This window comes from Rhinopithecus bieti, unplaced genomic scaffold (genome assembly GCF_001698545.2).
Source record: "Rhinopithecus bieti isolate Rb0 unplaced genomic scaffold, ASM169854v2 scaffold_1618, whole genome shotgun sequence".
Taxonomy (NCBI): Eukaryota; Metazoa; Chordata; class Mammalia; order Primates; family Cercopithecidae; genus Rhinopithecus; species Rhinopithecus bieti.
In genome coordinates, this window is record NW_016803937.1 from 5,007,612 (window position 1) to 5,022,307 (window position 14,696).

A 14,696-nucleotide genomic window follows, 5' to 3' on the forward strand; every position below is an offset into this window, starting at 1 on the left:
TGTTGGCCAGGCTGGCCTCAAGTGATCTGCCTGCCTTGGCCTTGCAAAGTGCTGGGATTACAGGTGTAAGCCACCATGCCCAGCCCTACTCTACCTCCAAAAGCCTTCCCATAGGCCATTCATGATGGATTGCTGCTCACCCCACGTGGCCATTAACACACAGCTGTGGGTTTCCAACCTGGCCCCTTGTATGAAAAACCCTAGGTAAACACGTCAAAAGAATAATAGCCCCTGGCATAGCACTTTATTTAAAAAACCCTCATTTTATGATGAGGAGGTGGGGCCTCCAGGCAGACAAGTGACCATCCTACCCACTACCTCTCAGAAGCCCCATGTATCTGGCACGAGTGGCCTGCCTTACTGCAAGCTGTGGCACAGATACCTATATAGACGTGGTTAATAAAAATCATTGTGATTTAATAAATAGTGTGATGTTTCTGGACAGGCCCCTCCCTGTCTGTCCCAGAGCCAGTGGGAGTGCTGGATGGATGTGGACCTGGGTCCCTGGAGCCCACGAGATGCCTGCAGCGCTCCCAGGAGGAAAACCTGAGTCACTGACAGAAGGCTGCGGCATCCGTCCTAAAAGTCTCCCCTGAAGAGTAGACACCGCAGGGGCCACAGGCACATCCAGATCGAGATGAGTAGGGAAGGTGCCGCAGAGTGAGGGCCACTACACATCTTCATGGTGCGTCTGGACTCTCTGGGTGCTGCAACAGTGTTTTTCGTATAGTTTGAGGAGCTCTGACAACATGAAGACAGATGAGGCCAGTCCAGTTAAAAACAGCAAATCTGCCAAAGGGGAAAACAGAAAAGGGTCAGAGAGCGCACAACGCAGCTCTGCCGCCCCGGTAGGAAGCTCCTTCCCTGAACGTCCTCCTGATAAAGTGAGAGGTGCAGAGGACCAGCCCTTTTCATTACCCCCAAGGCAGGGAGATTTTCCCAACCCTGGATCCAAAATGCTACAGTTCCAGAAGGCCCTGCCCATCTTTCAAGGCAAGCTCCAGGCAGCTCCAGAGCACAGGGTGGGTCCAGCCGGCAGCTGGGGGTAGGTTATGGACTCGGGCTGGAAGGTGAATGAAGTTTCCTTTCCCGACAGCACCTGTTCCAGCACGCTGGTGCTTGCAAATGTCCTGAGTGACCAGTCTGGGCTCCCTGTCCAGTGCACCCTGCCACATTCCCTGGGATGAATTCCCAGCGTCTTCCTCTGCTCCCGTCATATGCTGTTGTGAGCAATGACCCCTGGCCCCCTGTTGCGATGCCTCCCAACACACGAGCTGCCAAGCACAACCCCTTCAGCCGTGGGAAGACGGCCTCCTTCCCAGCAGGTGGAAACCTCCAGTGAGGACATTGTTTTGGGGGTTCCTGTTGTCTGTTCCTGCAGGGCATCGCTGGTGACCCACACTGCTTTTTGGAGGACAGGGCAGAGTTGACCATCCCAGCCTTGCCTGGAACTCATAGGACCGTTGTCACTGCAGCCTCAGGCCTGATGGACAATCCCATGCCCCTCCAGATCTGAGCCACGACCCACTCTGAGCCCTGCCAGCGAGGGTGGGCCCATGAAGGCTGCCTCACCGGCCTCCCTCGTCCTCTGCTCTGTGGTGGGGGTGACTGTCAGCACCTTGGGGAGAAGGGTGGGGTCGATGATTTGCCCCTGGCTCCCTCTTCCCTCCAACCCTGCCCCCACACCTGCCATCACTGCAGCTTCAGAGAAGGGTGACACGTTCACTTGGCTGAGGATGTCAAGGAGTTCCCTGGGCTCCACACCACGGCGTGTGCCCTTGGAAAGCCATGGTGACTGAATCATGTCCCTTTCAGCCAAAACCAGAAGAGTGACCAGAGCTCTAAGTCGCATTACTGGCCCCAGGATCAAGTCCAGGCTCCCCAGTCCCAGGCTGAGTCCAGGCCTTGCACAGCTCCCTCCACGTGCTCTGAGCCTCTAGCCCGACACCTGTGATGCTGATGCCCCTTGGACCCCAGTCCCTATTCCTGAGCAAGGGGCCTCTTCCTGGAGGTTTCTGTGTGTCCTCTGTGCCCCCCTCACATCACCCACATTAGAGTCCCTTCTTGTGAGGGCAGAAAGGCCCTGAAGAGAGAGCCAGCCCCTGGTGAGTTCCGCTTTCCTGCGCTGGCCCCTCCTGGGCTGCAGCTCCCCGCCTGGCAGCTGGCGTGCCCCCCACGGCCCTGGTCTGAGGTCACCTGTCGTTCCTGTCCCTGCCACTCACCGAGCACTCCCAGATTCTCCGTCTGGAAGACCCTCTGCAGCAGGGGGATGTAAATGACTGCCAGCTGCCCCAGGATGGACCCGAGGATGGAGTAGAGGAACATGCGATTCCCGAGAAAGCCGATCTCAAATATCAGCTTGGTCTGCGGGGAGAAAGTCACATGGGGGATTGTGTGCTGTCCACAGCCCAGGTCCAGGCAGGAGAGCTCTGGCTGCCCACGCTGAGCCAGAGCCGCTCAATGCTGGGGGCAGGGCTGGGGCACTGCTGTCGAGAACACGCCGCAGCTCTGCAGCAAGGAGTGTCAGCCCTGGTCTCACCTGAGAGCGGCAGGTCAAGGCATTGAAGAGATCGAAAAACACAAAGCAAGTGAAGGTCATCGTCGTGGTGCGGGGAGTGCTCGCTCTGTCTTCAGGCATCTGGAAGGCAAGCGCACGGGTGAGAAGTTAGGCGGGACAAGACGTCGTTCATCCAGAACCAAAGGGCACAGGCCTGCCTCACGGCTCCTGGGGCACGGCAGGGGGCCACTTATAAGCTCAGTAATAGGAATGGGTCACACAGCTTCCTCCAGGTATGAGGTCAGTGGGTGCCACACCAGGGTCTCCCCAGCACATGCTGGTTTGCTGCCACGAGGATGGGGGCGGGGCACCCACAGACAGAAGAAACACCACCTCCTCCAGGAAGTAACTGTCTCCCAGGGAGGTGGCGCCTCTCCAGTTAAACCCGCAGAGTGAACGTCACTTCCTACAAGGAAGGCTGAAGGATGGCTGATGCCCAAGGCGATGAGAGCCTGTGAGGGGACCGAGTGCAGCTCTGAGAGAAACGCTGGAGTCCTGCCTAGCTCTGAGCCCTGCAGGGTCTCAGGGGTGGGCGACATTGCAGGGTATGGCCAGAGCTGAAGTGAGACCAGCCCACGGTCAGAAGCTCCTGGGCAGTTTTTTTTTTTTTTTGAGACGGAATCTCACTCTGTCACCCAGGCTGGAGTGCAGTGGTGCGATCTCAGCTCACTGCAATCTTCTGCCTCCCAGGTTCAAGGAATTTTCCCACCTCAGCCTCCTGAGTAGGTGGGACTACAGGCACCCAACCATGCCTGGCTAATTTTTGTATTTTCAGTAGTGACGGAGTTTCACCGTGTTGGCCAGGCTGGTCTTGAACTCCTGACCTCAGGTGATCCACCCGCCTTGGCCACCCAAAGTACTGGGATTACAGGTGTGAGCTACCATGTCTGGGTCATGTTTGTGTTTTCAGTAGAGACAGGGTTTTGCCACGTTAGTGAGGCTGGTCTTGAACTCCTGTGATCTTGAACTCAGGTAATCCACCTGCCTCAGCCTCCCAAAGTGCTGGGATTACAGGTGTGAGCCACCACGCTCAGCCAGCAGTTCTCACCTCAACTTGCCACCACCTGAGGAGAGGCTCCTCTGCCTGGCCGGGGCAGCAGGCCATGGATACCCTCCTGCACTCAGTGGCCACACCACAGGGCTAAGTCATGAGCTTGCAGCTGAGTCTCCTGGAGCACGTGTGTTAAAGTGGAGACAGAGGCAGGGCCTGGCAGCTCAATTCTTAGGGGTGCAGGGGTGCTGACGCCACTACTGGGACCCCACTCTGAGGACCACCGGGTTGGCCCATCTTTTTCACCCCAAGCTGGACACGCGCAGGGCCTTCACGGCCTTCCCAGGCCAGTAAGAAGGCAGGGGAAACAGCTGTTCTGCTTGGGACAGACGGAGAGCAGGAAAAATGGATGCAGGGTACCTGGCTAGGGTCCCTCCCCCTTCCTGCACATGTGCGACCTGCAGTGTGGTCACAGGGGTCACCTGCCTCACTGCCCACCTAGGTCATTGCCCATCCTGTCCCAGAGCTCCCTGAACCTGCAGGCCTTGAAAAGGCCCAGACCCGGCCTAGAGCTGAAGCAAACAGTCACCTCTAGAGCATAACACAGGAGGATCTTTAGCAGGTTTCAGATTGTTTGCTGGTGACAAGGGAACAGGGGGCATCCTGTCCCATGAAGAAGGAAACCTGATGTACGGGGCCTCATGTACATTTCAACTCCCGTCTTGGCAAAGTCATCCCCACCCCGCCGGCCTCTACAGTTCCCAGGCACACACCTGGCGACCTCCCTTCCTTCAGGGGTCACCCAGTCCCTTTGCCTCATGCTCCCCGTCCCTCTGATGGCACCACATTGTCCTCTGTATATACATGTTTGCCTCTCCCAGATGTGAGCTGGGGCAGGGACTGCAGTCCGCAGCATCTGCATGGCCCCAGGATTTGGAGAACTCTTACAGAACAAGAGGGGGCGGCCCTCGCTCACCTCCTTCCAGAAGATAAAGAGGGTCCCGCTGATGATGACAACTGCGGATATGAAGATCTTCAGGACGAGGGCTCTGCTGAGGATGGTGTCCCCCACACTCCGCGGTGGCTGCCTGAGGGTGTCTTTGTCAACGGGCTCTACCCCCAAGCTGCTCCAAACAAGACACAGACACTTTGAAATGAACCAGGAATAAAATAAAGGACCCTTGAGACAGCCGTGCATAAGCCTCCCAGGCCAAGTGGGCACAGCGGGCAGGGCCAGGCATTTGCTGAACGCCCCCAGGCATCACACCTGCCCTCCTTGGTGCCTTCCAGAAGCCCCAGAGCCTGAGTTCATGGGCAGCTGTGCCCCTCCATCTGTCCCGCAGGCTGAAGGAAGACCACCCACTGAAGCTAACCACACACAGTTCCATACACCCAAGCGATCTCCATCACCATGAGGCGACCCCCCACATTGAGCCTGGAGAAACAGGCTCCAGGTTCCGCCCTCTGCAGGGCCCCTCATCAGCTGAGACCTGCCTCCAACCAATTCCACACAGCAGGGTTGAGGCTAGACCAGCAGCAGGTGGCATAGTGGGAGCAGCTCAGACCAGCTTCGTGCTCCCAGGGAGAGCTGGCAGGAGAGGTAACCCTCACACTTGGCTTTGGGGACGCAAATGAGGACTCTCTTTCCCTTGGCAGCTGTCACTGGTAATAACAGCAACACTGAGCTCCAGCGGAAGCAACGTCGGCTCTGCGCTCACACGGTTACGCACGCATGGCCACATGGGTCCCCTGACTCCAAAGTACATTCCTTCCCCCACACCACTTGGCTGGCCGGTTGAAGGCGATATTAAGGAGCAGTGGACTCCTGAGCACCTACTGGGTAGCAAGGTGCTTTAGACAGCAGGGATAAAACACAAACTCCACCTCCACGAAGCTGATGTTCTAAAGGGGAGACAGATCACGATCAGACCCATAAGGAAAAGTGTGTATCTTCCTCTCTAGGGAAAAATACAACAGGGTGAGGGTATTGAGTGGGAGTGCAATCAGGGAAGACTTCCTGAAGGCAGTGACTGGAATGAAGAATTAGAACGAGCAAAGCAGGTTGCCCAGGGAGAGCATCCAGGCAGAGGGAGTGGGAAATTCCATCCTCGCCCAGACCTGCTGGCCCAGGTACTTTCTCCTCTGCCTTCTACTCCCAGTCTCACTCCAGTGCAACACACTTCAGTTTTCTGGGAACTCCTGATGGAAAGCGGCAGTGTGTGTTCATCCCTGTAGCCTTAGGGCACAGCCAGCAGCCCCAGGCAGCCCCACAGCGGGGTAAGGAGACACAAGGCTCCCAGCTGGCCCGGCCTTACCTCTGCGCCGGCGGCCCATCCATGATGATGTTGATCCACAGGATCTGCATGGCGTTGAGGGGGCTGGGCAGGTTGAACACGGTGGACAGAGTGATAAGACTGAGGGCGGAGATGCTCCTGCAGGCCACACGCAGCCAGTCAGCGGCCGCCCGCCAGGCATGGCCCTTAATGACACTCGGAATGCCGGCCTCTACTTACGTGCTCAGCTGGAATCGGACAAAGTTTTTGATGTTGTAAAAAATCCCCTTGCCTTCCTCCACCGCATTCCTGCAAGGGAAGAGAGCCGTTTACTCACAGAGAGGGCCTGCGGGAGGGCTCAGCCAGTGCGTTGGTTGCTGCAAGGGGCAGTGGGGACTTGCCCAGATGGACGCTGTACTTGGACCTCTGCTGGTTCCCCTTGCTGGCATTCTTGGGGACACATTTGTAGGAGATGGCAGTGTTCTAACAGGTGACCCTTGGTCACTGGGAACTGATCCTCGCGCCATGTTCGCCTTTCTGTGCCAAGGGTACACCTGATACCTCCAATTAGGCCATCAATTACTCTTCTGCCGAGCCCAGGGATCCAACCCTGCCCAGACTCCTGAAGTGCTCCGTGCATCTCAGTGATTTACCAAAGAGAAGAGAGAGACGCAGCACAAGTTAGGCCTAAAAATGAGCTCCGGGGGATGGTAAGGAGGGAGGGATGGGGAGGCTGAAGGACATCGCTTACTTCTGTCTTTAGAAGGCTCTTCGCAGAAGCCCTTTTACACCTTGACTTGGGGTCACGCATGTAGAAAAATCATCTGTGCACCGCGCCCCGTCCCCGCCAGATTTTACTAAAAAATTTTGCAAAAGATCTATAGAGCTGAAATGACTTTTTTTTCTTTCTTTTTTTACTAAGTGTGTTAAGGCTTCCTATGACGAATCAATTGTGGAGACAGCTTTGTAAAGTGCACGATCACATCTGGCCTCAATATTTGTTCATTTGGATTTTTTGATATCAGGTTTAAAAAAGTTTTCCCTCACACCCAACTACTACGATTTGCTTATGAGGACAGTCTTAGAACTAATTAAAATTATATCCAGAGGGAAGGTAAATGTATTAAGAAAAAAATACAGAAAAGTGAAATGGAACGAATAGTTTTGTGTAAACCCAGAACCTAAAGAGCACCTCGGTGGGGAGCGGTGGGGGTGTTTCCACCCAGGTCTCTTTTCAATACATGAGAATTATATGTCAACACGTGAGCCTCACACTGAAGATGCTCATTGTAATCCTTTCTCACCCGACACTCAACTGCGAGCATGTATTTGGCCACAGGTTTTCCTTACAGATTCAGCTGCTGCCCACCAGCCTGAGCCCGGCGGGCATTCCCAGGAACACATGAAATGCACCCAAGGCAGTAAGTCCCATCTCTGCTTCATGTCCATGACATTCCCCTGGGTGCAGCATGCGACCAGCCCCAGGGGCCGTGGACCCCATGACCATGCTATGAGAGGCTCTTGGTGTTTGGGGTTGGGGGCACCTGCCACACTGACGAGCCCCGAGATTCAGCTCTCCCTGGGGACTCTGTGAACCCCCTCTGTCTCCACAGTAGCAGGTCCCAGGGAGAAGCTGGTGGCCCCAGGCATTTTTGCAACTAAAAATCTACCAGAAGGGCGGCTTACATGATGGCCGAGAAGTCATCGTCTACCAGGATCATGTTGGCGGCCTCTTTACTGACGTCCGTCCCTGTCTGCCCCATGGCGATCCCGATGTCTGCAGACTTCAGGGCCACCGCGTCGTTCACCCCATCCCCAGTCATGGCCACGATTGCCCCTGACTCCTGCAGAGCCTTTGGAAAGAGCAGGCAATGAAGCCTGCAGCCCGAGGACCAGCTCACAATGCCCGGCCACGCACACCCTGTGGCCAGCCACAGAGCCCTCTGTCTGGAGGGCACGTGGACTTTGAATCCCAGCTTCACCCACATTAGCTGTGGGAATTGGGTGAGCCCTTGACCCTCTTGACCTCAGTTTCCCCATCTGCAAAGTAGAAGCAACGGTTCCTTCTTCCCAGGGCTGTAGTGAGGCCCAAACTGAGATGGCGGATGTGACGGTGCCCAGCACGGTCAGGAAAGGCTCATAAAGGGTATCCATCCCCAGTAGTCAACAGTAATCAACAGTGTGGCCCTGGACACCATGAGGTACCTGGTAAGCATGACTACCTTCTTTGAGGAGTAACTCATGTAGGGATTTACTCCGTAGAGCTAAAAATGACATGAAAGAAGAAAGCCCGTCTACTAAAAGAGCTCAAGGGCAAACTTTCAGAGCACAGGCGAGAAAACCAAGCACATTTTCTACCTTTTTTTCATATGCAGGGTCAGAAAAATCACATCAGCTCTTTATTGGGCACCTGCTGTGTGCCAAGAGCTTCATGGGCCTGGCTTTGTTTAATTCTCTACCAACCCTGTGAATTAGCTGACGGCATTAATAGTTCCCCCATTTTACAGGTGAGGAAACAGAGGCACAGAGGTGAATGACAGGAATAATGCCAAAAAGCACCCAGCACTTTGGGAGGCCAAAGTAGGTGGATCACCTGAGGTCAGGAGTTCGAGACCAGCCTGGCCAACATGGCGAAACCCTGTCTCTACTAAAAATACAAAAATTAGCCGAGTGTGGTGGTGCAGGCCGTAATCCCAGCTACACGGGAGACTGAGACAGGAGAATTGCTTGACCCTGGGAGGCAGAGGTTGAAGCAAGCCGAGATTGTGCCACTGCACTCCAGTCTAGGTGACAGAGCGAGACTCCGTACCTCCAACCTACCCCACTCCGACCCCTCACAAAGAAAACGAAAAGACAGCTTCTGTTGTAGTTTTCCCTTTGCATTATGCAATTACACTTCCCAGTTTTCAGTGTATGTGGCAAGGGTCCCCCAGTTCTCCCCTCCTCCTTAAAAGGCTCCCCAGGTTTAGTGAGGTTCGTGTCCACCCAGCTAGAAATGACACTTCCCAGCATCCCCTGCAGCTAAACCTGGGCCCATGACTGCGTTCTCGCCAAGGGGCTGTGAGCACAAGTGACACTGGCAACTTCAGAGCCTCGTCCTCTGCAAGGGAGCTGCCTGCAGGCCCCTGCTCATCCTCTTCCCCTCCCCCTGGCTATGAAAAGGGAACCTCTGGGGAACTGCCCCGGACCTAGAGAAGGAAGCCACGGCCGGGCCCTGCACTGTCACCCGACAGACGCATGAGCTCCTTGAGCCACAGTGTCTCTGGCCCGGCCCCAGCAGCGCAGCCTGTGCCCGCCTCACCCAGCGAACCTTGATGATTTTGAGCTTGTGCTTTGGGCTGGTCCTGAAGAACACGGACACCTGGACATAGAGACGTGGAAGGTGAAGAATCAGATTTCAGAGCTGTGGCCCAGCCCCGCCGCCAGCCTTGCCTCCGGGGACCCACCTTCCCCACGCGGTCGGCCAGCTCGCCCTTCTCCACGCTATCCACCTCCTCCCCAGACATGGCTTTCAGCTTCCCGTTGCACAGGCCGATGTTTCTTCCTTCAGGAGAACCTGTTGTGAGGGTCTGCTCCGAGGCCCCTGTCCCCACCCCTCACTCCCGGCCCTACCTCGGCCACGGGGAATACCAAGAATAAAACCATGCTGGAGACCCCTTTACTGAGGACCTACTATGCTGCGTGGCCTTGGTTCTATCCACAGGATTAACTTACACGAAATGCCTGATTATCCCCACTTTAAAGGTGAGGAAACACAAGTGACTTTGCTGAGGACACACAGCTGGTAAGGAGTAACACTGGAACCCAACACGGCTCTGATTCCAAAGCCCATGAACCTTTTTACAGCACCAGGCTGTGACAACCCATATAATAGTAACTGGAGGGGCTGGGCGCAGTGACTCACGCCTGTAATCCCAGCACTTTAGGAGGCCAAGGCAGGCGGATTCCCTGAGGTCAGGAGTTCAAGACCAGCCTGGGCAACACGGTGAAACGCCATCACTACTAAAATACAAAAAATTAGCTGGGCATGGTGGCAGGCGCCTGTAATCCCAGCTACTCAGGAGGCTGAGGCAGGAGAATTGCTTGAAACTAGGAGGAGAGGCTGCAGTGAGCTGAGATTGTGCCACTGCACTCCAGCCTGGGCAACAGAACAGGATTCCATCTCAAAAAAAAAAAAAGTAACTAGAGGAGGAGGGCTGCTAGCCCTGTACTGATGAAGACTGAGGGTCAGAGTGGTTCAATGATTTGCCAGGGGTACACAGCTAGAGGCAGAAGGGAGACTGAAACTGTGCATGGCCATGATGCTGCCTGTGAAGACAGTGGAGGAAAAGCCCCTGACACACAGTAGGTCCTCAGTATCCATGAGGACTTTTCCCCTTTTGCAGAACCTGCCAACATTTCAGAAACAGGAAACACCTCGGAAATTGGAATGCTGGCCCACGAATGCTCAGCGTCTTTTCTAAGCCCACAGGGCTAGGTGTGAGCACTCCTGACCAAGTTTGCCGAGGCTTCCCTTTGGTTGCAGCCCTGCATTGTAAAGGATGGACGGGTCCTTTCATCCTCACCCCAACTCTGTCCCGGTTACCTATGGCCAAGGCCGTCTCCAGAGCATCTCCCGTTATCATCTTCACGGACACGCCAGACTCGGAGAGAACCTGAACTGCTTCCTTCACGCCAACTCTTGGGGGGTCAATGATGCCCACGAGACCCAGAAATGTCAGCCGCCCCAGCTCGGGCCCAGAAGCCAGAGCCAGAACTGAGGAAAGAGGGGGAGGAAGGAGGGATCACCAGGGGCTCAGGGGCCATCTGTTTTTGTTGTTTCTGTTTTTTTGTTTTGTTTGTTTAGAGGGAGTTTTGTTCTTGTTGCCCAGGCTGGAGTGCAGTGGTGTAATCTTGGTTCACTGCAACCATTACAGGCATGCGCCACCAGGCCCAGCTGATTTTTGTATTTTCAGTAGAGACAGGGTTTCTCCATGTTGGCCAGGCTGGTCTCAAACTCCTGACCTCAGGTGATCCGTCCACCTCAGCCTCCCAAAGTGCTGGGATGACAGGTGTGAGGCAACATGCCCAACCCTTTGTTAGTCCCCAGCCAGCCTCCACCATGGCCCAGATCCTCCTCGGTCTGCGGAGGGCTCGGGCATCAAGTCCCTAGACTGAAAGGGAGGACAGAGATGCCTCCAGTGGCTCTCAGGCCTGCGCAGATGCACACCAGAAAGAGAGGGGAGCCAGAAACAGCCGCACAGCAGAAAATACCACTGCTGTCCGCTTGATAGGGTTTGACTGTGTCCCCACCCAAATCTCATCTTGAATTGCAGCTCCCATAATTGGCACGGGTTGTGGGAGGGACCGAGTGAGAGAGAACTGAATCACGGGGGTGGTTCCCCACATTGTTCTGTGGCAGTGAATTCGTGCCATGAGATCTGATGATTTTATGAGGGGTTTCCCCTTCGGCTTGGCTCTCATTCTCTCTTGGCAGCTGCCATGTAAGGCGTGCCTTTCACCTTCGCCGTGATCACCAGGCCTCCCCAGCCACGTGGAACTGTGAGTCCATTCAACCTCTTTTTCTTTATAAATTACCCAGTCTCAGGTCTGTCTTTACCAGCAGCATGAAAACAGACTAATACACCACTCATGGTATAAGACCCACCCCACTTCCCAACAAAAGTGGCCACAGAAACCTATTTGAGCTGGCCCAGAATGGGACATGTGAGGTGCAGTAGGATAGGACATTTCTGACAGTTCTTGCCCTCATTTGCTCTGTGCTAACTCATTTTGTCATCGCCAGCAGATGTGGGGGAGCTGCACAGAGGTTAAGAAAAATTGACAGGGGAGCGACCCAGCTGAGGGGACTCTTGCTGTGAGCTTGCCCTGGGCCTTGACTCTCTTTTGGTGGCACAGAAGCCAGGCCCAGCTCCTGCCAACCGGGTGATCTGAGAGGGTGTGGTGGACTTTTCACCTCACTGACACCAAAGACAGGGCTGGCATCCCTCCTGCACCAATGACACTGCTGCTCTTCCTCCCCTTTTCCAATGGCCCCCCCTCCCTGAAACTGGGCTTTGCCAACCCAGGAGCATCCCCTGCTTCTAGTGGCCACCTGGCAGCCCTCTGTCCCCAGAGGTCCTCACTCCTGCCTCCGTGCTTCCCTCACCCCGACTCTCCTTCTCGCTCCGTGGGGTTTGTCATCTTCCCCTGGATGTGTGTGGAGTGAGGGGTCTCAGAGCCCAAGACAGGATTCACTGACTCTTCCACTCCTCACAGCTATCACTCCAGGGGATCTAGCAGGTTGGGGCTTCTCTGAGTCACCCGGGCACTGCCCCAGGCCTGCCAGGCAGCAGGCATCAGTTCACGGTCACCTGCTGAGGAATAATATCCCTTCTCTTCTCAGACCAGACACGGGTTGGAAAAACGCACAGGCCTTCTCTAAGGCCAGTTCCCAGGTTGTAGCTTTCCCAGCCACAGGTGGGAGACAAGTCCATTTGTAAACACAAAAGGACCTGTGTGTGGACTGGGGGACACAGGAAAAGGTCTCACTGTTCCTCTGCCACTGACCCATTCCCATTACGCTCTCCCCCAAAGCCTGGAGCAAGTCCCTGGAACGCGTCGTCATGCGCTGCAGCAGAGCAGCAGACATCCGGGCGAAGGCGCTGGCTGCACTAGGCCGGGCTGTCACCGGGGCTGCCTGGTGGGGATTCAGGGCGTGGCCTCACACAGGCACTTCATGGTGCCCAGCACACAGGTGGGGCCCAAGTGCCAGGAGCAGATTTAGAGGCCAGGGCCACGTGGGATGTTTACTTACTCACGTGTCCACTCTTAAGTGAGCCGTTTCATTGTCAGCAGAGGCGCGATGTGACCAGAACAGGGAGCTACTGAAGGGCTTGGTCCTATCAACCATGACGAAAGCAGCTGCCACCCACGCGCCACATTTTCTCCTAATCCCTCCACTGTGCAGGAGGGACGCCACAGCTCCGTCTTTGGTGTCAGTGAGGTGAAAAGGACCTTCTTAGACCAGCCCCTCTCAGATCACCTGGCTCGCAGGAGCTGGGCCTGGCTTCTCTGCCACAGAAAGAGTCAAGGCCCAGGGCAAGCTGAGATTCACCATCTCTTCCAATCCTCACAGCAATCAATGAAGTCACTGCTCTCATGCTTTCCTTATGCATATGGGGAAACTGAGGCTCAGTATTTACCTGTGGGCCTATTGTAGACCCAGCGCTACACAAACCATTTGGGAGGCAAAGCGCCTGTGCTTTGGGGAATGCTCCCCGCACTCGGGAAGAGGGGACACATGTTCGATGCCTGCTTCACCGTGCCCCAGAAAGCCACAAGGGTCTCGCTCCGTACACCTCTGAGCAAACTTGCCAGCAACCTACAAACTCTGTTCCCCAAAGGGGAAGACCAAGGCTCCCGAGCCAATAAGGCCAGCCCAACGCCTCTCACTTCCCCCCAAGGGAACACCAGCGTCCAGGAGTGCTTCTAAATGCTTCCTCTGTACCTGGCTAGGGTGACAAATGACACCAAGGGAAATGTGAGTTTTAATGTTCAGCCCATCAGGGAAGGCACTGGCTCTGCTGCAGAAATTTGAAAATGGCCAAGGGAGAAAATATATTCCTTGACTGAAAAGAGCTTCAGGTTTTCCTGATAAGAGGCAATGAGCAGAAAGACCTATTGGGAAAATCAATGTTTGGGGTGCAGCCCATTCACCTGCCTTAGGAAACTCAGCAAGGGAGGGTCCCCCTCTTCTGTGGATTAACAGGGGTCACTGAGGAACTAGGATGAGGTGGGGGCCTGCCTTTCATGGGACCATCAGGTTCCAAGCATGCGTCATTGCTGTCAGCATGCTGCCTGACTCCTTGGGACAGGTGACCTCCTTGACTGGGGATCCTGCTTGAATGCACTTAAAAGTCAATGTTACATGCAAGCTTAAAGCTCTGGGCTGGGGCCACAGGCACTGACCTCGCAGACCGAGGGACCCCATCCTCTTCTCTTCCTGCAGGCAGAATGACCTCTGCTGGGGTGTCAGCGGCAGTGGGATGCCTCCGTTGTTGTACATGGTGCAGTAGCGGATCACCTCTTCCAAGGCCCCCTTCATGAAGTAAATGTCTTCCCGATCCTTAGAAAAGACAACGGGAAGCAATCCACTACCACTGGAAGCCTTGGTTCATGGTAACCATCACCCCACTCTGCACGAGGTTACAAAGACACACGCAGGGACGTGGGCAGCGCAGTTATTTATAGTGGGCTGGGCTGTTCACAGGTGCCGGACAGGTTCGCTAAGTTCCGGAATCCCATCCATGGAATGTTTTGCAATCCAGAGAAAGAACAACGTCAATCTTCAACCTGTACCACCCTTGTTCTTTTTTCAGTTCCCTCGTTACGGTCACTCAGAGCGTCTTGTATGTTTCATGCATGGGAGGTATCATCCCAGCTTGGACTATGCCTTTGGGGTGTGATTAACTGGGAATATTTCTGTTAGACTGTTGCCTCCCTAGGGCATCACCAAGTCTATTTTGTACCCACCCCCAGCACTTGGCTTGTCATAGTGAACCCACGTGAGTAGCTGATCATTTTTCCTGTGTTTTTATTAAGCTCTGTCATGACAAATACGTAGACTATAAGCTCCATGTGGGGAGGCCCTGGGTCGTTGAAAGTCACACTGTATCCCCAGCCTCACTACTGGACCTACCTGGCTCACGTGGGTGCACAGTGTTAATATAACACTGTTATAAGTTAATATAATATATATCTTATTAGTTAATATATTAATTATAATACATATATATGTATGCATATTATTTATATGTATATTACATTATTTATATGTATATTATATATTATATATAATATATTAACTTATATAATTATATTACATAATATATTA

The 14,696-nt window shown here is 54.5% G+C and overlaps 1 protein-coding gene across 5 annotated transcripts in view; it reads right to left on the bottom strand.

Moving 5' to 3' along the window:
• Positions 1-225: 225 nt before the first annotated feature.
• ATP2C2 (ATPase secretory pathway Ca2+ transporting 2) overlaps positions 226-14,696 on the bottom strand; it is a 98,297-nt gene continuing 83,826 nt past the window's right edge. For 2 of the 5 annotated variants that reach the window (XM_017860798.1, XM_017860821.1), the window contains 11 exons: positions 13,772-13,928; positions 10,407-10,577; positions 9,268-9,365; positions 9,132-9,182; positions 7,508-7,674; positions 6,062-6,130; positions 5,864-5,980; positions 4,525-4,672; positions 2,540-2,638; positions 2,223-2,364; positions 226-789 (listed from right to left, as the gene is read on the bottom strand). In XM_017860798.1, coding sequence (XP_017716287.1) covers positions 671-789; positions 2,223-2,364; positions 2,540-2,638; positions 4,525-4,672; positions 5,864-5,980; positions 6,062-6,130; positions 7,508-7,674; positions 9,132-9,182; positions 9,268-9,365; positions 10,407-10,577; positions 13,772-13,928 — 1,338 coding nt within the window. In that variant the 3' untranslated portion in view covers positions 226-670. Of the gene's footprint in view, positions 790-2,222; positions 2,365-2,539; positions 2,639-4,524; positions 4,673-4,748; positions 5,451-5,660; positions 5,748-5,863; positions 5,981-6,061; positions 6,131-7,507; positions 7,675-9,131; positions 9,183-9,267; positions 9,366-10,406; positions 10,578-13,771; positions 13,929-14,696 lie in introns of those variants that run through there. The other 3 variants (XM_017860813.1, XM_017860808.1, XM_017860803.1) reach the window with 3 other exon arrangements.